This window comes from Dermacentor variabilis, chromosome 4, assembly GCF_050947875.1.
Source record: "Dermacentor variabilis isolate Ectoservices chromosome 4, ASM5094787v1, whole genome shotgun sequence".
Lineage (NCBI taxonomy): Eukaryota > Metazoa > Arthropoda > Arachnida > Ixodida > Ixodidae > Dermacentor > Dermacentor variabilis.
This window is the reverse complement of record NC_134571.1, coordinates 168,175,734-168,200,412: the sequence shown is the minus strand read 5'-3', so window position 1 is coordinate 168,200,412 and position 24,679 is coordinate 168,175,734. Positions and strand designations below refer to the sequence as shown.

At 51.7% G+C, this 24,679-nt stretch overlaps 1 protein-coding gene across 4 annotated transcripts in view; it reads right to left on the bottom strand.

Moving 5' to 3' along the window:
- The window catches only part of LOC142579926 (ETS homologous factor-like), a 482,035-nt gene that overhangs the window by 102,401 nt on the left and 354,955 nt on the right, over window positions 1-24,679 (bottom strand). Inside the window, exon 1 of one of the 4 annotated variants that reach the window (XM_075690603.1) lies at window positions 5,555-5,813. The exons of the other annotated variants lie outside the window; for them this stretch is intronic. Coding sequence (XP_075546718.1) covers window positions 5,555-5,733 — 179 coding nt within the window. The 5' untranslated portion in view covers window positions 5,734-5,813. Of the gene's footprint in view, window positions 1-5,554; window positions 5,814-24,679 lie in introns of those variants that run through there. 4 annotated transcript variants of the gene reach the window in all.

Below are 24,679 nucleotides of genomic sequence, written 5' to 3'. Positions count from 1 at the left end.
CGGTAACTACTTGTTTACCGGTGGCTGGCACACAAGAAACGCGCCTGGGAAAACGTTCGTGACTAAACGGTTATCGCCGCGTTAAAAAATAACAACATAAACGACGAGGGAAAATGCAGGCGTCGCCGTCGCGGAGCTCGGTTGTTGACGCGCCTAACGGGAATTTAGCCTCAGCCGCGACTCCAAGGCGCAAGCGTTCGACTCCTCCGTGAACGCCTTGCACCCTTATACATAGGTGCACTTTTGTCCGGCAACAATAATCGCCATCGCACTGGTGGGCGCTTCCTTCCAGTATGCGAGGCACTTTCTTGCCGTAAGCGCTATGCGTGTGAATGGCGTTCTGGCGCGTGCTACACAAAGGACGGGTGAAACGGCGTTGGAGACAGGAAATGCGCAAGTGTGGTGACTATTACGCTTGTGGCACTCTTCCAGTTAGACGTTAACCTTCCTCGCTGTCTCGTTATGGTGCAGAATTACGGCTATAACGGAGAGCGATGTTTACGAATTATGCCGGCTTGACAATGAAAAATGTGGCGCGTACAGCCGAGAAGCTTCAGCGGTTGAGAGGCGGCGCGAAACGCACTTTATGCGATGCCTCGCCGTTATGTCAGCTTATAACGCGCGCGCGCCCATGGGTTATAAGTAACGCATAACTTAAATGCCCAGCGATCTGCAGGCGCTAGTAGAAGTAGCCGACCGTATAACTCTACACTCCTAGACAGAGACAGATAGAAGGAGAGAAGTGGAACGAAAGGCAGGAAGGGCAAGTGGACGCATAACACAAATACTTCTGAATAATTATGCTTCCTTTTTTTCCTTGTCTTCTGTGCCTTTAAAAACAGAACCCGGATGACACCAAACATAAACAGCGTCGGCAGAATGCGGGAGATGGTCTGAGGATTCCGAATTTTTCATGAGAGACGCGAAGCAATACTAAAAAAAAAAAATACATAGAAGGTCACCACGAAGAAAATAAAGCTCTCGACAAACCTGGCGGTAAGTCTGATACGCGTAGTCCCATGTAGAGCACAGCAGGCAAAGACTCGACATTCGCACGTACAAGTAGGCATCGGAGATTTACGTGTCTGAGCAAGCGCTTAATGCCCGAGCTGTTCGTGACCGTACCGAATAAACTGAACACCACGTTGCTCGCATGCACTATACAGCTTACAGGCTGGAAATCTGAATACCAGGCTATGCGCCCAGTCTGCCAAACTATGGAGGGACTTTTTCTCTTTCTTTTCTTTCTTTTTTCCAGACCACGCGGTGCGTAGAATTTTGACGCGGATCGTACGCGCATGCGATTGCGCCGAGATATACTTGCGGGAAATAACGAAATCCGCAAGTGTTGCGTCCGAAGTAACGACAACGGGATCGGCCTCGGGCCGCAGTGGGTGCGTGCAATGGACAGTACTGGCAATTCCCCTACTTTTCAATCTGGGATGACAGAGCCGACCAAGCGCGCGGCGGCGAAGCCTCCCCAGAGGTACAGCAGTGTTTTCCCAGCCGTTATACGGTTATACATTAGATGCGAGAGACATCAGTTGTGCCAGAGATTCGCGTCCTTGTATGCTGCAGGGAGAGCTGCCCGGTACGCTGGACGGTCAGAAAAAGAGCGAGAGCGATAAAAGTCCGTATCAGTCACGTAGAAGTAGAAAGACGCAAAGGGGATTCCCCTTCCAGCTCAATTTATTCGGCAAGCCGGAGAACTGACCCCGCGGTCTATACAGCGCAGTGTGCTTCGATTTGCGGCGTTAATTGTAGTCTTTCCCCGCACAAGCGATCGCGTGAACACAAGAGACGCCCGTATGAAGAAAGCGAACCGCGCTTTTTTTCAATATGCACGCACATTATCTCATGTACACGGGACTTACGTGCTCTGAGGCGTCGTTGTTTTACCTTTTTTTTTGCGTGAAAGCGAGACCGAGACAAATAAAAAAACAAAGCCGGACAATGAGTTGCGCAATAAAGTTCTTGACTGACTGACAATGAGTTGCGAACGTTCTGACACACGCTGCACACACGCAGTGAAAGACGCAAGTCAACCTCGTCCGACGCATTGCATGCGGTGGCAATTAGCACGGAAACCGAGAGGAGGGGGAGAGGCAGCGGACAGACTCACAGTGCCTGAGGGCGTGCCCGCAGCTCCACTGCGCGCACCTGCGCTGAGGGCGCATGGGTGTCGTGCATATATGGGTGGCGTATAACACACACGGCAGAGCAGGAATCGATGCCCCGGCCGGCGCGATTTTAGACGCCGATGCGGCTGAAGGATTGATTATTCGTGAAGGCGCGACAGAGCGTGCAAGCGAGCGCGCAGGCGAACGCTCGTCGGAAGGATCGTAACAGCTCGCGCATCGAGGCGGCTGCTGGTTGCCCAGGTGTAATAAAAGGGGCGCGTTAAGTGATTTAACGCGCTCGCCACGGAGCGGCAGAATTACGCCCCCCCCCCTTTTTTTCCTTTTAATTTGTTTAGGTGCGTAGTGCAACCGAGTGCGGTGTTCAAAGTAACAGCGCATGGGGAAAGGTAAGACGGGAGGGAGGACAATTAAGAGACGCGTTCTAGGAAGTGACCGCGAGTTTTTATTATACGCATTCGCGTTTTACGCACGCTCACGACGCCGGCAAGCTGCTGGCACGTACAGAGGTCAAGGAAACACGCGCGGACCGCAACTCGTCACGTGGGGAGCTAACGAGAAGAGCGCCCAAATGCGGAGAAAAAACGCACGGCGCCCGGCTACGCGAAGATGAAGAACGCAAGACTCCTTAACACGTACTGGCCTGGCATCCTCCTGGCTGCGTCAGAGGGAACGCATGATTACCGGCTGTACGCTTTGTCCCTCCATTTGTGTGTGTGTGTGCGTGTGTGTGTGTGTGTGTGTTTGTGTGTTTGTGTGTGTGTGTGCGTGTGTGTGCGTGTGTGTGTGTGTGTGTGTGTGTGTGTGTGTGTGTGTGGGTGTGTGTGTGCGTGTGTGTGTGTGTGTTTGTGTGTTTGTGTGTGTGTGTGCGTGTGTGTGCGTGTGTGTGTGTGTGTGTGTGTGGGTGGGTGGGTGGGTGGGTGGGTGTGTGCGTGTGTGTGTGCGCGTGTGTGTGTGTGCCAGCTGGAGCGTGCCACGCGGAAGCCACGTCACAGCTGCGGCAGTGGCCACACGTGGTAACAAAACCTGTATGTGCGAAAGCACGAGCTTACCAACGAGAGAGGACGAAAGTAGGGTATGGCATGGTGGAAGGGAGTAGGGGGGGGGGGACGATGCAAAGGGGCCGGGTGCTGTTTGCGCAGCGGCAGCACGTCGCAGTTGGGCCCCGCGCTGCAGTCGCCTCGGTCTACAAACTTTTGCTGCTGTGCTGGCTGCTATCGCCTGAGCGACCTCGGCCGTTGCGGCTTCGACAACGTGGAGCATACACAGGGGAAGAAGCGGAGAACGGAGGGCTGGGGAGGGGGGGTGGGGGTGGGGAGGGTCGAGTCTACCGACTTCACATCGTTATACATAGCAGGGGTCCCTCGAGTGCCGTTTTCGATCCGAGCGGGCAAACGGATCGACAGTGTTGTCGCGCGCCGTAAGACTGTTTTAGCGAGGGGGCCGGGCTCCCTTCGCCAAACAGCTTCGCTCCTCAGCTGCGCCTCGCTGTTGGCGCGCAGAAAAACCACCAGCCGGCCACCCTTTGCTGCTGCATATGCAATCATGAATGAACGAAGCGACAAGGGCACGTTTCGATTTCCGCTTGAAGGTTTAGTGACACGACAGTTTAGCTTTGTCGCTCTTCTTGCTTTAAGTGAAGACCTAAGCCATCTAAACGCTAGAAAAACAAGTTCCGACGAATGTCAAGAGTGGGACAACAAATTTCATATACTCGTTTCTACGAGCCAGCCTCGGTTTCTGTAACTTATAAGAGGTGGACGGGGGCACCTTGACTTTATGGTATACGTCCTCTTCCTCGCCCGTTCCTGTGATTGCTGCGGCCACAGAGTTTCACACAGTAATCACTAGAGGGAACTCTGGCGCTGCGGTCGTTCACAGTCACCACGAGGATGGTGACTGAACGACCGCAGCATCAGGATGTGCCTGAGCTTCGTGCTTGTGGATTCAAAGGCTCCAGTGGCTTTGCTCATTGCGCGCTTTATCTGCCTTCGTTGTCCTACATTTCAGAGCAGCATATACTTTTCTAAGTGCAGAATACTCTGCGAACACACACAATTGCCACTAATTGCAGCGGTTCAGCCTGTCGAAGTGGCCAAATCGAAACGCGCCAAGCGTGCGTGCATATATATATATATATATATATATATATATATATATATATATATATATATATATATATATATATATATATATATATATATATATATATATATATATATATATATATATATATAATACCACGCGAGAAATTTATGAGGGCGTTCTATGCTGCTTGTCGAAGCACGCGTCCGTGGCGTGATGATTTCAATGTCGGGCAATCTCGGGAACACAGTACTAGCGGCACTGAGTTCGAATCCTGCCGTCCGGCAGTCCTAACATTTATTTATTTATTATACCGTACTTTGTTGAAATTTACGAATTTACAAAGGCGCCGAGCCGTTCGAAGGCACAAGGACTAAGTTTAGGCAAATCCGTGCACTTCCCATGCACCTAATGGTGGCTCAACCATTGCAGATCCCGTAGACACTAGCGTTAGAGTTTCGCCAAGCAGTTACTGTATGAAGCTACTATACGCGAGCTGGAAAGCACTCGTTGGTAACTCGTACGCGTCACGTTATGCTGTTCAGCGGTAGAGTCTTTTTACATCGGTAAACTTTGCCCTGTGTCAATCATGACGTCGGGACAACGTCGATGACTTAGGTCCGGCATTTCGAGACCAGGGACCGTATAGTATCAAATCGAAGTATCTCATAAGTGTTATTAAGAAGTCATACTCGGGAAATGTGATTATTTCCCGTGCGAGAAGGGGCTGGTAGAGGTTCTACGATTTCTAAAATGCGTTTCGCTGTACCCCGTAAAGCCTTATATGACAACATGGCTTTACGTGCGACGCATTTCCGGCGCCTCTACAGCGCTAATATGGCAGAGCTGTAAGTTGCACAGTATTGCCTGGATTTCGGTAGCTACAAAGCGGTGCGTTCAACTGAACAGCCGACGTCGGGCGACGCGGTGCCAGAAATACGCCGGAAACTGTTCCGACGCGCTTATAACACTGTAGGCGGAACGACGCAGTTGTAATCGAAGACACCTACATACCATAAAGTTCCAGGGACACGTGTCGACTTCTTTTATTTTCTGCGGCTTATGACTGCGAAGTCGCTTATGTGCCGGTATACGCGGACGCCGTCCATAGCAGCACGTGAAACTACGGAGTGGCAATGGCGAAAATAAAGACAATAGGCAAGTACCACGGTGCACTCCGGAAGAGAAAAGACGTCACGATGCAAACTGCAAAGAACGCGCCTCGGTGACACGAAAGGTACACACGCCGACTCCGCGTACGCTACACCACCCACAGCGCACGAGAAAACGCGCGAGTCGCCGCGCGGCCGAAATAAGGAAGGATCTCTCACTGCGCGGCCATCCTGGAGAGGTTGAGCGGCAGCGGACTCTGGTGAGACTGGTGGCGCCATCGCTCCGGCTCGAACTGGTGCAGCTCCGGGGCCGGGTGGTGGAGCGCGCCGAGATAGGGGTGGTGCCACCACGGCGGCTCGGCGTAACGCAGGGTCTCTCCCGGTGCCAACATGAGCATGCACTACTAGTGTAAGAGAAAAACGGCCGTTGGCCCGCGCGAGTACGACGAGACAGTGTACGCGCATGCACCGACGATCGCGCACTCCACCGCGAACTGCGTCGTCGTCGCAGCCACCCTGCTTTCAGCGCGACACATCCTCCCCCTCCATTGCATCGACACTTGCTCGCTCCGATGTGCAGCGCGCTGACGTCGCCATGCGCACGTGCGCGCACGACGCACGCAGGCGAGCACGCGGGGAGACGTGCAGCCGCCGCCAAAGCGGTGTGTGTGCGTTTGCGTGCGTGCGCGCTGGGAGTGGCGCTAGCCGGCGGCGCAGCACCGAGTCCGCAGTTAGCCGCGCAGCGAACGAAACGCCAGCGATTCGGCAGGCAACCGCGACGATCTGGCGACAATGACACACCGGCGCTCGCGCGAACGACAGGTGTTGCGGGCGGCAGCCTACACGGGTGTACAGGAAGGGCCACACGGGAGCTGCGACGCCAATAGGAAGGGGACCACGTGGCGGGAAGCGCGACCCATGTTGCTTTACAGCGCGCATCCGGTCACAAACGCTTTCGGAGTGTCAGAGCTGCGAAAAAAGAAAAAGCTCGAATATGATTCTCGGTGTCAGCAGGTATACCCTAAAGCTGTTAAATGTCGTTTTCGAAAGTTTCGCGTGGCGAAAGAAACTCTCGTGGAGAGGCGTACGGTCGTACACAGTACGTCGTGCATGTCGACGATGTCACATCGCGCTTTCGGCAACAATCGAGGCGGTTAAAATCAACGCGCAAAGACGCCAATCGGATCGGAAAGATACCCAAAACCCCAAGTGCAAGTTACGGAAACGCGTTCGGCCGGGTAGCTGCATCATGAACCTCAGAGTTAGTACGATGTCGTCTATGTGCGTGACAAAACGGCACAGGCGCACCTACTGTGACAATGCACGATAAGCTGTCTACAAGTTCGAGAACCAATCACGCACGGGACAAATGTCCGACTCTATCCCCACCGGACAAAAACACCCAATATATCGGATCTCTCGGATCGTAGTCGAGCGATGTGAAACACTGACGACCAAAAAAGCGTCCAGTATGTAGAATCTACTGTATGCAGGATGTTGTTAAGTATGTCGAGACGCCTTTCTATAGCACCGCCAACTGATCCTTTAGAAAGGAAGCGCTCTGCGGCCGTTCTTTCACATAAAGGTGTGCTTCCTATACTTGTTCTGTCTGCGCCAAAGGGGCCGCATCGGTCGATCTACCATGTAAAGCCGAGAGCGCCCATGGCACTTTATAGAATAAAACCGACAGCACTACAGCTAAACACTTCTTAACGGGAGACAGAGGAGGCCACGAAATGCGTGTTGCGGATTTATAAGCTCGAAATAGTATAAAGAGGCGCGGGAAAGTGACCTTCTGAGGCCTGAAATGACCAGGTATCGTCCTTGGACGACAAATCGAAGACACAACCCATGCGAAATCGTAGACTGCGCCTCGTAGGGAACTGTTTTATAAATGTAAGGATTCACGTCACCTCACATCATTATTCTAATCCACACAACAATTTGGCGCTCTGAAGAAGCCAGCGATGCGTTTGTTGACGAGACTTCGACTGCTACAATCAATCAATCAATCAATCAATCAATCAATCAATCAATCAATCAATCAATCAATCAATCAATAAACGACGCATAGATCGCTTATGCAGCGAGCGACCTCAAGCGGGGAAGAGGCAGCTAGCTGGTCTTCACGACGTCGGGCCCATTTGCCGTCAGGGTTGGCACGATTTCAGACTGCGCTCGCCGCTACAACCGAGGCATTTCGGAATAACAACGCCAGTGGGATCTGCCGTTCCGCGCGCTTTTTACCCCTCCGGTTCGCTGCCTCGTTGTGCCACCCGTACAGCAATACAGAGGCGGGCCCGTAACGCGCACAGCTGCGCGCTGTTTCATCGTTTCTTTTTTGTCTTGTTTTATAGCGTTTCTCAGTTCCACAGTCGCCTCCCTGTAGCAGCGCCCTGCGTTACAGTCGTAGCTCATCGCGAGGATCGCCCTCCTGCCGCAGTGACGCAAGCAGACAGGCAACGCAACTGCGTGCGAGATGCGGCCGCGAAGGACGTGCCCTTCCTATTTGTGTGTTCCTATATTACGGCTTTCTTTCTTTTTTGTTCTTGACAAACCAGCAGTGCAGGCTGACATAACCCAAGCTGCGCCAAGCGCGCACCTCGCGAATATTGCAGGCTGCACGTACGCAGCGAGCGTGTTTGCCGCTATACGGACGGCGTGTGGCTCGTATGCTCGTGTGGCGATAAGCTCGCATCTGCGAGGCTGTGTACACACACACGGCCGCACGAAAGAGAGAGAGAGAGAGAGAGAGAGAGCAGGAGGGGGCACCACGGGCTGGGCCCCGTCGCTGAGCGCGATCCGTGGAAGCGATCGAGGCTGGCAGCACAGTTGGTGCAGCGCAGCGCGCCTCGCCCCCCCCCCCCCCCCCCCCCCCCACGCGGCAGCAGCAACAGTTTTACAGATTCCGCGGCCAGCTGGCTGTTACAGAGCAACTTCAAAAATATATCAGCACTGACAAACGTGCCTACTGGGCAAGCCCTGAAAGGCGTGCCTGTTGGTTACGTAGATTATAGGACGCATATATTGAATGGTAAAAAAAAAGCGGATGGAGCAAAGATTTGGACGAATTCGCTGCTCAGCGACTGTATGCGTTCCGACGCTCCAGTCTACGTGTCTGTCACGCATGTTTCATCAAGTTTCAGTGTTTGACGCGGAATTGGAGCTTTTTTCTTCTTTTTCTTTTTGACTTGCAAACACGCGTGAGTTATGACTGTTCTGTAGTGTAAAAGACGCCAAACCACTTCAGAGAAGAGCTTGTCGTCGCCTGCACTTCAGCCGCTTTATCGACACTGCGCTTAACTCACAATGTTCAGAAAGGTGGACAAGACAAGCTACTAGTCGTATCCATAGCTACTAGACAACTAGTCGTATCCATAATGACACCTATGAGCGGCCGCCAGCACACCCCGTACAGATTCCGTGGCGTCGTAACGACTTCCATCTTGCATTGCTAAGCGATAGCAGGCAGCCGACGACAACGTCAGTATTGGTAAACAATTGTGAATCACGCTGATGCGCGCAAATGTCGTCGTCTAGCGGTGTCTATAGTCCTTCTCTGGCTGCAGCGCACCAACAGCCGTTTGCATTTCTGTACGACCACTGCTGCAAAGCTTCGAGCTCAATCCAGCTTTGCAATCAGTCAGTGGTTGCTGACCGTGTGGCTCCCCCCTGGGATAACAATGCTGCGTCACCATTCGCAGCCGTCGATTCAACGTAGATGAACTTACGTTGAGAGGCGAGTCGTCAGCTGACTCGCTCCTTCGGGGAACAATGTACGGAGCCGGTGGAAAGTTGCACGCTCAAGTGTACTCGGGTGTGGAAGCTGTTGGACGGATGCTTCCGTGCGCTCAACCAGAATGAGAACGCGATGATGCGCGTCCGGCTAAATCGCAGGGCCGTCAAATGTGAACAGCCACCGACGTGCCGATAGTCGTGGATGTGTCGCTGAGGGTGTTCACGAAACTATTACAGTTACGAAACCGCGAAAAAAATGACGATTTCTACTAATTCTAAGCAGCATACGCAACGGAGAAACGGCCGTCTCGGTAATGTTTATTCAACGGATGCGAAAAGCGGAACAGACGACGCTCCCGAAAGAAATAAACCATATCGCTATGCTATATAGCTGTTACAGGAACGGAAGCACTCATGCATGTACAGTATAGACGGATTAACGAGAGATTGAATAAACTTTACTTTTTCCCTCGTGTTTGGCGCGAGGGCTCGCAATATGCTTTAATTTACGAAAAAAAAAAAAAAAACGCCAATGACCGCGGCCCGATCGGCGCCAACTGACGACGCGACGAGCTGTGGAGCGCTGGAGCCCGCGTGGTCCATCCACTGTGTCCCGAACCACGCGCATCGAGGTCAGTTCGCGCGCACGAGCTTCGACGCGGTCGCGTGCTCGAGGAACCACGGCTCGCGCTCAAGAGGCCGCCGGCCCAGCGACTGAATCAACGGGGCCAGGGTCAGTCGCGGCCCGAAGGGGGCTTCGAGTACACACGCACGTCGCAGGTCCGTGGACTCGAGAAAGAGCGTGGCCTCTCTCGTCGGCGGGAAGGTGGCCGCGAGGACTTTGCGTGTTTACGCGGGAACTGCGGGCCTCGGCGACAGCGTGTGACCTTCTCCATGGACGGTGAAATACAGTGAAAAAGAAAACGAAAATTTGCGCCGACTTCAAGCGCATTCCTCGAACTTCGATATAAAGGAAGGTGGTCGCTTCGTGGGTTGGACGCCCGCTGCAATCACGCGCGCGGTGTACACCGGAGCGATCAGTTTCGGAAATGTCACCACTCGTAGTGGCCGTAGAATGACCGAACTAGAGGGCAGGAGCCCTGTCGGTTCGTACGGGAGGCGTCCCGCGAGAAGTCACGTCACCCGAAAGCGAAGCACTAGCCACGAAACTGATCAGTTCAGAAAACCCGTGGACACGTCGTCTATAGACGACTACGCCTGGGCAGTGCAACGAGTGACACAGTTCCCACAGTGTTTCTACCCTTTCTAAGTTTAGCTCGTGATAACTAAGAGAGAGAGAGAGAGAGAAAACAGGTAGGCCCTCGCTTACACTCACAATGAGGTTCTCATGCTCAAAGTAAAAAAAGAAAGCACACATTTGGTGGCTTCGACATACATGTAGTGCGTATATTGGTGCACAACAAGTTCCAACATTCGAGCGGCTTCGCTTCTGGCTTATCGGCAAAAGCGGCAACGACCTCGACTCGAGAACGCCAGTTACTTCTGTCGCTAAGAGTTGTTCTCGGAATTCGTTATCTTCCGCGGCACATACGATTCAGATAAAATTAGCAGCGTGGCCACGGCAGTAGCTGACAATGTAGCGGTGACTGCTCCTGTCAGCGCTGACAGATTAGATTACTAGACAACAAAGGGCGCAAGCTTCAATCGGAGCGCTACGCTTCTTTTATATCTACATCAATATCTGCAGTAGACAATGTCTACATTCGTTTCAGGAAGAAAGTAACGCAGAAAGGGAGTTGGCTTTCCAGATACTAATGAGGTTTAGCGTACCGATGTCACACATGGGCTACCGGGACGCCACAGCAGAAAAAGGGCAAGGACCGACTCCAGTATTGCGAAGCTGGGCGCTGAGAGTCCAACCCGTGACCTCGAGCTTAGCAGCAGAAGATAGCATTCAAGCGATTGCTGTCGCTCACCAAGCATAAACTCGGTAGATTTTGCACATGCAGTCGTCGTAAGTACTATACGAGCACTATGTCGCGTTGCAGAACTATGGTCAATAAGAGAGCGTCAGGTCAGTATACGAGCCGCAAAACAAATGTAGTGTCACTGTGAGATAAGTTTTCGAGGCGTGGCAATGACGGATTCCCCCACAGGATGGAGGAAAATGGGAAGTTCTGGGAGGGGCGGGGAGCAAAGAACGCGCCGACAAGAGGAAACTGTTCTCGCCCCAAGGGACGAAAACAAACACGGAACGAATCGAACAGCAGAGAAGGGGAGAGAGTGTGGCGGTGCCCAAGAACTACGGGCGAGAGGCGGGGATTAAGAAAGAATGAGCAAGAGGCCCGTTAGAAGAAGGCGCCGACGAACGCAACAACAGCACCGGAGGCGAAGTCGGACACACGCGCGCGCCGACGTCTCCGGTGCCGCGAAACAACGGCGCGCGAAAGCCGGAGGAGGATGTCACCGAGCCTCTCTCCAAACGCCGGAGGAAAAGAAAGCGAAGCACGCGGTGCGAGAAACGCGCTTTACAACAACGTCGTTGGGCAAGGAACACGCAAGACCAAAAATAAAATTGAAAGAAGGAGAGGTGGCGCGGGAACTGAGCGAAAGTGCCGATGCCCCCGCGCGCCTCAGCAGCCCGCAGGCAAGCACGCGACCGCCTCCAAGCCGAAGCAGACGACACGTCTTTCCTTCCTCAGCAGACGACGCGCGGGGACGGCGAGCCGTCTGCTGGGGCGCCTTAGCAGACGACACAAACAGCAGGCGATGGGGGAGACAGCAAAGAAAACAAAAGCAGCCTCGGCTAATCCTTCTGCACTTGTGCGGATAAACGCCGCAGCGGGCGGCGGTCTCTGAACGGATTTCGCGCGGGCCGGCGTGCGGAGCCCGCTATGCGGCGCCCCGCGACCCTGCGGGATCTTGGTTCTCTTGTTTCTCGGCCGTCGTTGCACGTGGATGTTAAACAGCGGCGCAAACAAGGCTCCCGGGCCTCACCAACGCTACTTCGCGGACGCCGCGTTGCTGCACGCGAATACCCCCCCCCCCCCCCCTTTCTCCTTCCCTTATTTAGGCCCGCGAGATTCTATCGCCGAGAGAAACGGCGAGGAGCGGCTTTGCTCCGCGCTTGTTTCTTGTTGTTTCTCTTTTGTTTCAGCTAACGTTCCTTCGGTCTCGGACCGGTGGGTATCTTGAGGAAAGAAAAGCTCGGTCATGCAAATGACCCCTCCTCCGCCCGCATGCACCCAACAGACCACAGCGTCGTCGCTGACGTTCGCAGCGCTGATCCTACCGCTGGCCGCATATACTTCTCTTTGTTTCTTTGCCTCTGCGGGCTTCCCATCGTTTTTTGCGCGTCTTCGGGTTCCAGCTCCATCTGACTAGGGGAGAGGCTTGTTTATGACCGCCACTGCGTGTCGGGGTCAGGGCAGCATACATTATCCACTTCACTTGACGCAGAAAAAACCTCGGACGTACGCCACAAGCGACCGCCGACCAAGGCGCATGGGAATATGCGACATCTTAGGTTGCATTGCCTGTGCCCGCGGGAACACGCGACTTCCGCTCAAGGGCTAAGATTGGAAACCACATGAATCTTATTACAAGCCCTCCGAACGTTTTACCGAGAATATAAATGTGCGAATTCAAATTTCAGCAGACAACACGGCAATACACTCGCGGTATACTTCTATTCCAAACTGTAGCACTTCGTATGCACATCGCTGTATTCCGAGAAAGATATCTATAGACTTCCGACTGAGATACACCTTAAAATTCAGCTCGTCATATTATAGCGCGGATAATCTGAACACCGGGACAGCTCACTGCAAGGAGAATTTCAACCGCAGAAAGTTAGCCTCGCTGGTACAAGTGCATAACCGACTAGGTCGATTGAAGAAATCATCGTCGTTGGAATAATCCGTCAACCGCAAAGCTGGACGACAAATTGCCCATCAAGCCGATCATTGTAGTGTATCGCATGGTCAGTGCTATAAGTGCCGAATTATAACGTAAATCGCGCAATGCAGGCTGTGTAGAGACCGGAGCTACCCCGATCAACCCTACCCACGTAGCAGCTGATTTCTGGTATCGATCAGTAGGGGGCAAGTAAGTCAGCGTGCAGAGCGTAGTGTGTGCATACATGTATCTATAGCATATATACACTCGGTCGTCTGGCCGTAACTATACACAGGCGCTGGGGCCAGGAACATTAGTGACCGGTAAAACAAACCAGTGATCAGGGAGCTAAGAAACAAGAAACGAGAAAGAGACAGGCAATGAAGAAAAACAGTGTTATAATTCGTGCGCAGTTGACAGGTAAACCGAGAGAGCGAGAAAGAAAAAAACACACAAAAAAAGAGAGGCTGACTGCGCTCGACAGTGTATACCGTTCCTGCAGCAAAGGAGACAGCTTTGCCGGTGTCACTTTAGCTCAACGTTCGCAGGCTGCTCGCATGCGGAGGGTTCGAGGGTTCTCGCCACGCGTTGAACGTAACGTGTGCAGCGAGTGCAGTCTTTGTCCGCGAGGCACGTGACCGCGCGGCGTTACGAAGAGCGCGCGCGGTTCGACGTACGACACCTCGCAGGAAGAACTCCGTCGACGGAGTTTTTCCGCCGAATTCCGCCGGGTGCATATATAGCGGGAACGCCTTTCCACGCGGGAGTGCAGTACGCGCATACACGGACGAACGAGCGCCTCGATCCGAGCCGCCACGGAGCCGTATCGTCGATCATGTCAGGGAAGGGCCGAGTTCTCGTTACTAAATGAAATATCTTCGAGAGGCCACGTGGCCAGTCCTCTCGTCGCGTTCTGTGGATGCGACCTCGGGTGCCCGGCGCACAACAGGATAAGCTTTCTTCTTTTTTTTTTTTTTTTGGCTTTTCTGTTCCACCGCGCACCACGGGACGCGCAAACGTTTGCCGCATAAGCGCGTTCGCTTTGGTCACGGCCTCGTACGAATCTGCGCGGTGGCCATTTCACGGAGCATCATTTGCGACGCGCGTTTTCTTTATTTTTCTCGCGATATACTCCTGCAAATATCGTTTCTGCGGGTGCGTGTTCTTTTTGCTAGATTGACATTTCTCTCTCTCTCTCGCTGTATACGTATATACGACACCCATCTGCTCCGCCCAGTGCGCAGTCATTAGGAGAACAAAACGCCTAATAGGCTCTCTCTCGCCTGAGCACTGAATGTGCACGAAAGAAGCGAATGAGAGGCTGAGAGGAGGACGGAAAAGACTCAGAGGCAGCGAAGCGACGAGAAGGGAGCAATCAGGGGGAGAGAGAGGCCTTTAAGAGCACGCTCTTTAATGCGCACCACGTTCTGGCACTGACACGAGGATCAGGCGATTACACACGCGCGGTACAAGCGCGCGCAGCTCCCCTCCCCGTTTCTACCTAGTTTTGGGGCGCACCGCCACGCGGCGCATGTGCTGGAGCCGCGTGAGCGCCACTTGGGGAACAACCGTGCGTGCCTCGCATTCAAAACGGTGAGCAGGGTCCCACGTGACAAGGAGCGCGTCCACTTAGCGGTCATTTTCCCGGCCGTGTATTCAGCGACATATGTGGGTGCCACTCAAGATGTTGCGTAACAATTTCGAAGGCGAGGGAGCGCGAAAGGGTGGAGGCTGAGAAAGTCGAAAATAGCGTTCTCATAAAGAGAAAGCTGTAGAATATGTATATTGATAGCTGCGTCTTTATAAACACGTGGTACTCCGAATCAGATTCCAGCTAAGTCCTGTTGACCTACGTAAGGTGGAAGAGGTCCAAACACACAAAAAAGAGCAGTGATTCCATTCGCCCGACTGTAGCGGAGCGCTACAAAGCACGCAATTTCATAAATGTCGAAAACGAAACTTTGTAAACGTGAAAGAAAAACCGCTTTCTTGCGGGGACAAGCTCACCGCATCATTGTCAGGAATAGAATACCGCATCACCGCATCATTGTCAGGACATGGAATAGGATATAGCGCTAAAGCGTAGGCAAAATAAACAATAATAATAAATATAGCGCAGGCAGAATAAAAAAGAAAGAAACAAACAGCTATTTAGAGAAGCAAACCTCTTCCCCTCGGCGGATGACGATCTCTCGGCTTAACCTTAGCGCGGCCGTTATAATGGACGACCTAGAGTCGCAGCATTGCGGCGATTGCACGCTTTCGCTTGCCTCGTTCGAATAACTGCCTACGCTCTGCGGCGGAAACTCGTAATAGCGTTCAGCGGCGTCAGGGCGCGCTTTATGGCCCATGCACGCACAAGGGACAAGCCCCGCGGGGAATCCGACGCACATGGAAGGCCGCGACCGCAAAAATGCAAAAGACACAAAGAGCTGCCTGCGACGCGAGTTCGATCGCGGAAGGCTCGTCGAGATGTTCGATCGACAGCGTCGGACCTTGAAACTAGTGTCAAGGTCGCGCGGGGATCGCAGCCGATTTGCGACCGCTTTTTTTATCGCCCACGTCGGACACTCTCTTCGCAAACCACCGGCGAGATGGTGATCGCGCCAGGCCCCGCAAAGAACTGCGAATCTCGTCTCGTTATTATTTTTGTCCAGCTTGACTCTTTCGACTGCTGGCTGTCGGTAGGGGCGCGTAAATTCTGCCCGTAATGAGGCTGCGATGAGCGCTCGCGTGCACTGCGAATGATGCGGCAGCTCGCACATCACATACATAGCTTTCGACACGAACGAAAATTGAACCTGTGGGTGGTAAGCCAGTTCTACGAAAGGATTCGCAGCGTAAGCGAACGTTGCCAGTCGTTGCAGAATATTTCCAGTGTTGCTACGAAACAAAGCTTTTCCTTAGCTCTAGAGATTTGCTGCGGTTGGTTTTGGGGCGAAGGAAAGTTCTCCGATGTACATGACAAATAATTTATATTTTTGCAACGGCGTTTCCAGTCTTAGCTGGCTACGTGCGTCTGCCAACTGAAGATTACAGTTGGTGCTGACCAGTTGTCTATAGTTTCTTTATTTCCATATTGATTATATTAATTATCAGACGCAAAACATAAATTACGTAAACAAATAAATAAATAAATGAAGTGCTCTTTTAACTAATGATTGCGTCGCCAATGCAGCTCATATAATAAAGATAACAATGATGCAACAGCCTGTTCACCCGGCGGCTAACGTCGCTGACAGATAACAGACACACACACACACACACACACACGCACACACACACACACACACACACACACACACACACCGAAAAAAAAAGAAAGAAGAGAGGAAAAGATGAATCAGCGGGTGCGGCGGTGTGATGAAGTATAGGAAAGAAGACGCTTTATACAGTGAGGCATCAGAAGCAGTGAGGCCTAGTATATTAAGTTTACTACCGCCATCGCAGCGTCGGCCATCAGGTTAGCAAGCGCCAAAGCCGCCATCGCATAGGTGCGGTGTTAGCAAAAACATCCTATGTTTTGGCATCATTAGCTTTACTCTGTCGAGAGGCCAGAGACAGGAGTTTGGGCCGAGACGCGGTATGCACGCGTCCGCGAAGAACATAGTCGCCGCAGTGGCCCGCTCCACGGCTTCCCCTGGCGAGAACTCCGCGATACTCGGGAAGAGAATGGGCACGGGTGCTCCGAATTCGGGGCACCGCCCGCGGATTCCTGCGGGGCACAGATGACCGTGGCAGATAAAAGAGGGAACGAATCGTGGCCGCTCTTTTTGTGTGTATATATATATATATATATATATATATATATATATATATATATATATATATATATATATATATATATATATATATATATATATATATTCATGTGTCCCACTTGTGACGTTGTTCGTTATGTTTTATCTTTCGAAATTGCCAGGCATTAAAATTGCTACCAAGCACCTCGAAACGAGTCTCTGTGCAAACGCGTACAATCGTTGCATTTATAAGGCCATAATGCAAAAAATGCCCGCCCGTGTAGTGTGCATTGGGCGCATGCTGAAGAAGGACCCCAGTTGATCAAAATCAATCCTGAGACCAACCACCCCGGCGTGCTTCGTAATCATGTCGTGGTTCTGGCACGTAAAGCCCGATAAGTCAATTAATGCATTAAATGGTTATACTGACAAGTTCGAACACACATGGCACTAATTCTACCGGGTGAAACTAATTGAGCTGCAACCATCGGTAGACAAGAAACAGAACACGACAAGGAACCCGATGTCGTATGTTCATTCTTTTCTTCTTTTTGTTTTATTGATACCGCAGCCAACCGCACAAGGTCAAACGTTAAAACGCCTCTTTGCTACAGATAACAAAAGTACAAAAAAAAAAGAATACCGAAACGAAGTGGAAGAGCTCTTTGAGCAACTCGAAGTAGTTGCTTAGAACATGTTTTGGAACAAGCTCTCAATTCATAACTTCTCTGCTTTAGTGTACTGGGACATGTCGTCTCACTGTTACTGCGTCTGTAAAGTTCTGTCTACGGCGACGGAGAAATTGTTACACTTGAGTAAACATTGCAAAAATGTTGAACGGCTGTTACAACTACCCACTGTAGGTAATTGTGCATAAGCAGAAAAGTGACCTGATCCAGCTGTCGCATTAAGGATTTTTCGTTTTGTTCGCTGGATTTGTCGTCAACGAGAATAAAAGAAAAGACAATCGATTTAGGCAGTGGAAAAGCGGATTTCGCTACGACCCCATCGACGAATTATCGAAGTAAAGCTGCAAAGCGCTCTTCACTCCTGATAGTCGGCTTCGCCCACAAGCGGCAAGTTCGAGCGCGAGCGGCGGCGGCAACCCCAACCGACGACGTTTCGGATTTCAGCGCCCGTCGCTCTCCGCAAAAGTGCGATTCACGAGAGACGACGCTACAGCGGGGACCCAATCATCAGGGTGGATTTGATGCTTCGCCATTTGATATTTGCTGCGTTGTGTACTCGGTCGTGCGTGAAGCTAGTCACAGTCATATTTAACAACAGACCGTTTAAGCGCATTTTCGGCACCCTTGCGGACGGTACTGATTTCAGGCTGGCGAGTTTTGCGGGTGCTGGCGCAGTATGCCTTCCTTGGAAGCCATTGGCTGTTTGCTCGAGAGCCTTTATTTGTTATAGGTAGGCCTACATAAATCTGCATTCATTGTTCGGGTTATATCTGATGGTGGCTGTGCCTGCCTATGGTGAACTAATGGACATGTGTGGGCATGCTACCATGAAAGCACGACGTTTCAATACGACGCTTCAGCAACGAGGTCACTCTACGTGTGTGCCCCCCTCGACGGAACCTTACAAAATTATAATGTTACGAAACATAAGTAATGACAAAGTTAGCCGCTGGAATTTGTGAGCCCTATGACGGACGCACTGGAAAAGGCATCTCCTCAAGCTGTGCGTGCTGTCACTAAGTTCTCGCGAAAATTTCGGAGCTACTGCTGCAAGACTGACGTCACGACCGCTTATGCAGTAACGCCACTAAATAAAGACGTGGTATCTCACATGGATGACAACACGATAACCAACGAAGAGTCACGGACACTAACCATTGCAATGAAGTTAAAGCGGTGAGGTAGCGGACGTCGGGCTGCAAATGTATTCTTTCTAAGTGACTCCTGCGAAGGTACAGCATTCTCTGACCAAATTTCAAAAGTAGTCATATTAGTTGCGATATAATTTGATATGACGTGTGCACAGGAACGCCTCTGATAAAAGCTGTAGAAAATCCGTTTAGACGCCCACTGTGTATATATATATATATATATATATTTCTTGCGTATTTGTTGGGGAGAGGGGGGGGGGCAGGAACCCATCGCGCTTCAGGGTTGTGTACAATGAGCATTGTATGTAGACATGTTCACACCCTTGATTAAAAGCTTGTTCGTGGAAAGCAAAGAGCACACTCAGCAAATACAGATATGCCCCTGTCATCGCCCACACCACTTCAATATCGAATTAAAAATAAAAACAAGAGAAAAGGAAAGACAGCGCCGGAAGACACGGCCAAGCGGGCGCGATGGTGGCACAGGCCGTGCGAGCTCACCTGAACGTCTGGAACGACGGGAGGTCGCTCCCAGAATCTTGCACGTCGGTGCCCTCAATGGTGGCCAGTTCGCGGGCTCCGGTATCCTCGACCCGTGGCTAAAATCCTCGCGCGAAGCCACCAGGAGTGCGGATCAGTGCACACCACCGTTCGCCATGTGCCGGGGTTGTTATTCCCCGTGGAGTCACACCGCCGCGAACCGAGAAAACGCACGCACGTGTGCACTGCTGCGGCGAAGCACGAGGACGAAACCACGACGCCGTCTCGACGCAGAGTGACGAGGACCGTCCAGGGGTGCCACACTTGACAACGTGACAGACGCGACCGCGTGCAAATGTGGTGACGGCAGGGGCAAGAAAAAAACCAACGCAACAAGAAGCGGCCAGGACAGAAGTGGCCGCCGTTGCGCGGCTGTCGTCTGCAGCGTTGCCGTGCGTCGTCTGGTACGGCGAGCCGGTAGCCACGGAACGGGACGGCCGGGCGAGAGACCGGCTGGCTGCGTCAGCGCAAGCCGCCCCGCGCTCATTGGCTACAGAGCAAACTTGACGTCAGGCGCTCACGTGATGCGGACGCCGCTCAGCGCTGCGCCGAGCGCGGCGGCCTTCGCCAGCAGTCGGCGTTTTAAATATAGCCGGCCGACACGGCTTCGTGGATCGCTGCGTCGCGCTGCGGCTTTCCCAGGCCTCCGTTCCGCCGTGATGCCGCGCTGTCTTTCTCCCGTCGCGTTGCGCACGCGACAACTTCACGCTGTCAGTGAGCTTCGACTGGTGGAAGTGTTGTCTTGCAGAGAGCGCGGCGGGTTGCAGGCACTGACGGCCAGCTGCCTCGGCATACACCGCTCACTTTACTTGCTCCATGTGTCGCAAAATTCTGCATATAATGCGCACATTATAGATTTCGTTGAGCCCGCGAGCAACTAGTATTGCACAGCGAACCTGCATAATGCCTTGTTAATTTGAAAGCGTTCTAATGGACTCTTAACGGCATAGTATATAATTTGAAGCCCAGTTAGACAGCACCGAGAAAATGCCACTAGCAGGGATTGAAGCAGTGTGTTAGGAAGGTACGGGAGCGTGAAAGCTGAACTATTGTTGCCCTGCTCGTTTTCACTCTCCCACATGCGCTCCCAAGAAACGTTACGAAGTAATAGCCTTGCACGAGGTTTTCTGCCTGCTCCACTTCTACGCTTAGATTTCTTTCTTCTTCTTCTTCTTCTTTTTTTTTTTTTTTGAGCTCACTGTAGACGGCATCTGGCAGATGGTGCCTTTCCTTAATGGAGGAGTGACAAGGCCCGGTCGCTGAGCTTTCCCCAGCTTGCGGTCAAACTAGCGAAACAGGATGTCGAGCACTGTCCGAACAAGGTAATAAACCCGTTCAAAAGGCCCACTGCGGTGAATTTTTGGACCACGTAAAAAGCCCAGCTAAAGATAGTGCGGGTACAAAGGTGGTCCCGTGCAAAATTTGCCGTTTGAAATACGAGCGGAAGCGCCATGAAGCGCTCACAAGCATAGCCATTTTTGACATTGCAACTGAAAAAAAAAAAAAGAAGAAACGTCACAACCAATCAACAGAAGTGGCGCATGGCCTAGAGCCCGCAGCTCGCCGGTATGACCTCCGAGAAAAGGTGGCGCTCGCGACAGCCCGCGGTGCGCTCAAGTATCTCGGAGGCGGCGTGCTGGGATTTACGTTATACCGACAACCACCAGGTGCATGCGTCGTCTGCTTAGGTTCTGTTTAACGGCTGCGAACAATAAAACTACGCAATCACCAGCCGTGTGGCGTTGCCGGGATTGCTTTAATGGTACATACGACTCACTTATAACAAATTCAGCAAAACTGAAATTTCGTTGCAGTTTGCCGTTGAGCTCGGGGACCGCGCTAGAAGTAAGTAGGTGAACAATTTGACGCTTTAATGATAACTATTGTGCTGTAAGCTGCGTGGTTACGGGTCACGAATCTAAGATTTAAAAGAGAGAAGCGAAAATGTAAGAGACAAACTAAGTTCGAGTTCTAGGTTGGCATCAGATTGGCCTAGGGTGAAAACAATAGTGTTCTGACACGTTTACTTCTGATGGGAACTTAGAGAAGAAGCCACACTGCACGTTAGTCATCTACTGGCTTTCCATCATTTGTTTGTCGTAAGATCAAATAAGTATCAGGCTAGGTATCAGATCCGATGAACGATACGTCAGCCATGACTATAACCGTATACCTGGCGTAGGAATGCTCTATTGTATTCATCGCTCTCGATATATAAAGGTAAGTCAGACAAAGCGGCTGCGCATAGCCTTATAATACATACTCAGAAGCGTTGCTGTTTGTCGTAGAAATAGAAATCCCTCTTCCGAGAAATCGGTAGAACACGAAAGTGAAACATGTCTTCATGCATGGAAGCGGTTGCGTTTTTGCTTCGTGAACTCATGGTCCGCTGCAGCCAAATGTGCACGACTGTTGACGTTCGTCCTGCCGTTGCTCTCTTTCCGACCAGGGACTAAACACTTACTCTCCGAAATTTGGGCACGGCATGCACATTCATGCAGTTAGTCCTTTGAGGGACGAAAAAGCCTTCTTTAGGACTAACGGCCAGGTTACTCCCGTTTTCCCCGGGATTTTTCTTAGAGCGCACGCGCGGAAACTGCGTCGTCGCCTCAGCAGAAGGCCTACACCGCCTGCACCAGGCTACACCGCGTTGGAGCCTCCACTGCGCTGAGACTGCCGAAACGCTCCCTGTCGGCGCTCGTTAGTGTCATGATGCAGTACTTTGCTTCACCGCTCCTAGATGGTGGTGCTATTCTGTCGAGAGAAAGTACATTTTACGCGTTCGCGCCGACGTCATATCCGTTACAGGAAGTCGATGGTGGACCCCGGCATAAAACCCGTTGGTGTTAACAAGCGAAAATACCTGCTCCGTACGAAGGGCTATAAGCCACATGCAGCTTCACGCATTCCCGCCATACAGAGATACTCCAGTTAGCAAATTTACCGCATTCCGCCGACGGTTAGGTGAGCGGACGTTGCCACGGTCACTTCTTTTCTATGACGGAACGTGCGCGAAGTGAGACCTACTGCGGCAACCGCAGATGTACACTCACAAGACTCGGACGTGCATATAAATAAAGTTACGCATTCGAAAAACATCAAATAAAGGGTAATAAAGTCACGCAGTATTGTCGAAAAATATCGGGTAGGGTGCATCGGAGACGCAGCCGCAGTGGGGACGTGAAACGTCTTCTGCGTGTTGCAGACGGTGCATGCGCATGAGGGTACAGAAAGGGCGTAACCAACTGCACAAGCTACATTTATGCACGCATTAGAAAGCTTACATGCTTTGCTTATATATGCTACAGCTAGTTGGAGTCTTACCGCCTAATTTTGCAATCTTGCTCGATCCCTATTCGTGGTGGGGTCATTTGTTTTCCAGAGGGCGTTCGGGCATTATATAACTAAGGAAATGAAACACCCTACAGTTGGAGCCAGAGTCGGCCCTGCGCTAGAGTTACTGTACGGCGCTAGAGCCCGGCCCGCTCGTAGATGGTCGGAATTCCTGTGCTTGCGCTCCCTATGGAGACTTTGGATACATTTCTGCCATGGCCGAAGGAGTCGGCTGTCCCTTTGTTTTACTGACCGAGTCCCTTCACGCCAGTTCTGAACCGTACGTGTCTAACACAGGCGGGTCGTAGGGCGAGCAAGCGTGAAATTGCTGCACTAATTCCGCACTTGCAGGCCTTATAACTCCCGGTGAGCGCTACGTGCGAGCTCGACAAACTGTTACAACTGCGGTATAGCAAAACACTCTCAAAGGCGACCATTCCTGCTCGAATGGAGAAATACGCTGCCGACCTGTACGCCACTCTGAACGCCGCGCGATAGAGGGTAAATTTAGCCCCGACTGCGTCACGGGTGACGCAACAACGTGTGCGCGCGCGAAATATGCATGATCGAGCAATGCTTCTTTCCTCTATACGAGGACAACAAAGTAAGCCGCATGGGCAGTACGTTTGCAAGGATGCAAAAGATAGCGCAGTAACAAGTTTTCATTACATGCGGTTTCATAAGTGACCTCATTCTAGCCGCTTTCTAAAGGCGTTTCACGTCAAGGTAAAAACTAATGACGCTTAAAAGGAGTGCTGGCACATTTGCTTTTCCTGCGAATTTGTAGAAACGCTACATCTTCGCTTTATCACACACAAAAACGTGACACTCTGCAAATATGAAGGTTAGGGTACACTTGTATTGCAATTTCGTAGTAAACCAGACTCCAAAGGTCAGATATGACGTCACCGGCATTATCGTGACGTCATGCCACAGAGCGGACCTCACTGACGTTGCGAATCAATAAGCCTATACACATAGGTACGACGACTTTGCTCATAAAAAAAATATCAATAAACGAGAGGGCTGCACGCGTGTCATCGGGCTGCACTCGCGCGTGGCAGCCGCAGCGACCGCAAAGAGGAGGCGAGCCAGTGTGTCGTGACGTGGTGAAGAAACCCACCTCCGAAACGGGGCCCGTATACACACAAAGCTCTTACGCTATGGAATTCTCTGTGAAAAAGGATTTCAACAAATTCGGATGCTAGAGAGACGGAGAGAGAGAGCGCAAGAAGAGGAAAGGCAGGCAGGTCAACCAGACGCGCGTCCTGTTTGCTACCCTACAATGGGGCTAAGGGAAAGGGGGAAAAGAAAGAGGGAGAGATTGAACGCTGAGTGCGCGTGGCAGCATGCACAGGGACGCTATAAGCGGTTTCTCAAGCCGATAACTCCAAGTACTGTTCTAGTGCACCAACCGCTGTTTGTGCCAGTGACGGATGCGGGGCCACGGTGCGAGTATCTTGCGCTCGGAGAAGAGTCTCCAGTCCAGTCGGTTAAAAAGGTTTCTTTCGGGGAGAGAGGCATTGCACGTCATAGCGAGGATAGATACGCAACAGGCGCTCGGTGGTTTCCTCGCACCACAGGACAAACAGAAAATTGCACTCGTTTTGCACTGTGTCTTGCAGTGCATAGTCACATAACCCCCACGGCATGTATACCTCGTGTATACCTTGCGTTTTCTCCATTATATATATATATATATATATATATATATATATATAATGAACAATAAGGAAGGAAACCGAGGGCCCCGATTTTTATTAGTCATATCAATATAACGGTTGTCTGCTCCGGACCACCATCAGTGTTGAACTTCCGTACTCGAAGAGGCAGAACGCGTGTTCAGTGCGCTCTTGAACAACACTTTGCAATGTGGTGAACGCGGCTTAAATAACGGATCTTGGACCTCACAGAGGTGCGACGTGTTGCTATAGCGCATTTCTCTAGCGCTCTCTGCTTTTATTCCCTTTACCCCTTTCCCCAGCACAGGGTGGCCAGCCGGTAGTTACACTGGCTAACCTCCCTGTCGTTCCTCCCCTTTTTTCTCCCCCTCCCCTTACCGCTAAATCGCCTCCGACATTTTTTTTCCTCCCTCTCAGCATGGCGCATCCAAAACCGTCTTCATAACTATTGATTCTAACCTAACACAAATACGAACTGTCAGCAGGAAGCACGATAGTGGCATTCGGATGTAATACCCATGCTGCATTTCAGTGAAGCCAGCAGTATACCCATAACTACTGCGTAACAGGCGATGTGCTTTATCCAGATTTGTTTTTAACGCGGAAAACTCGA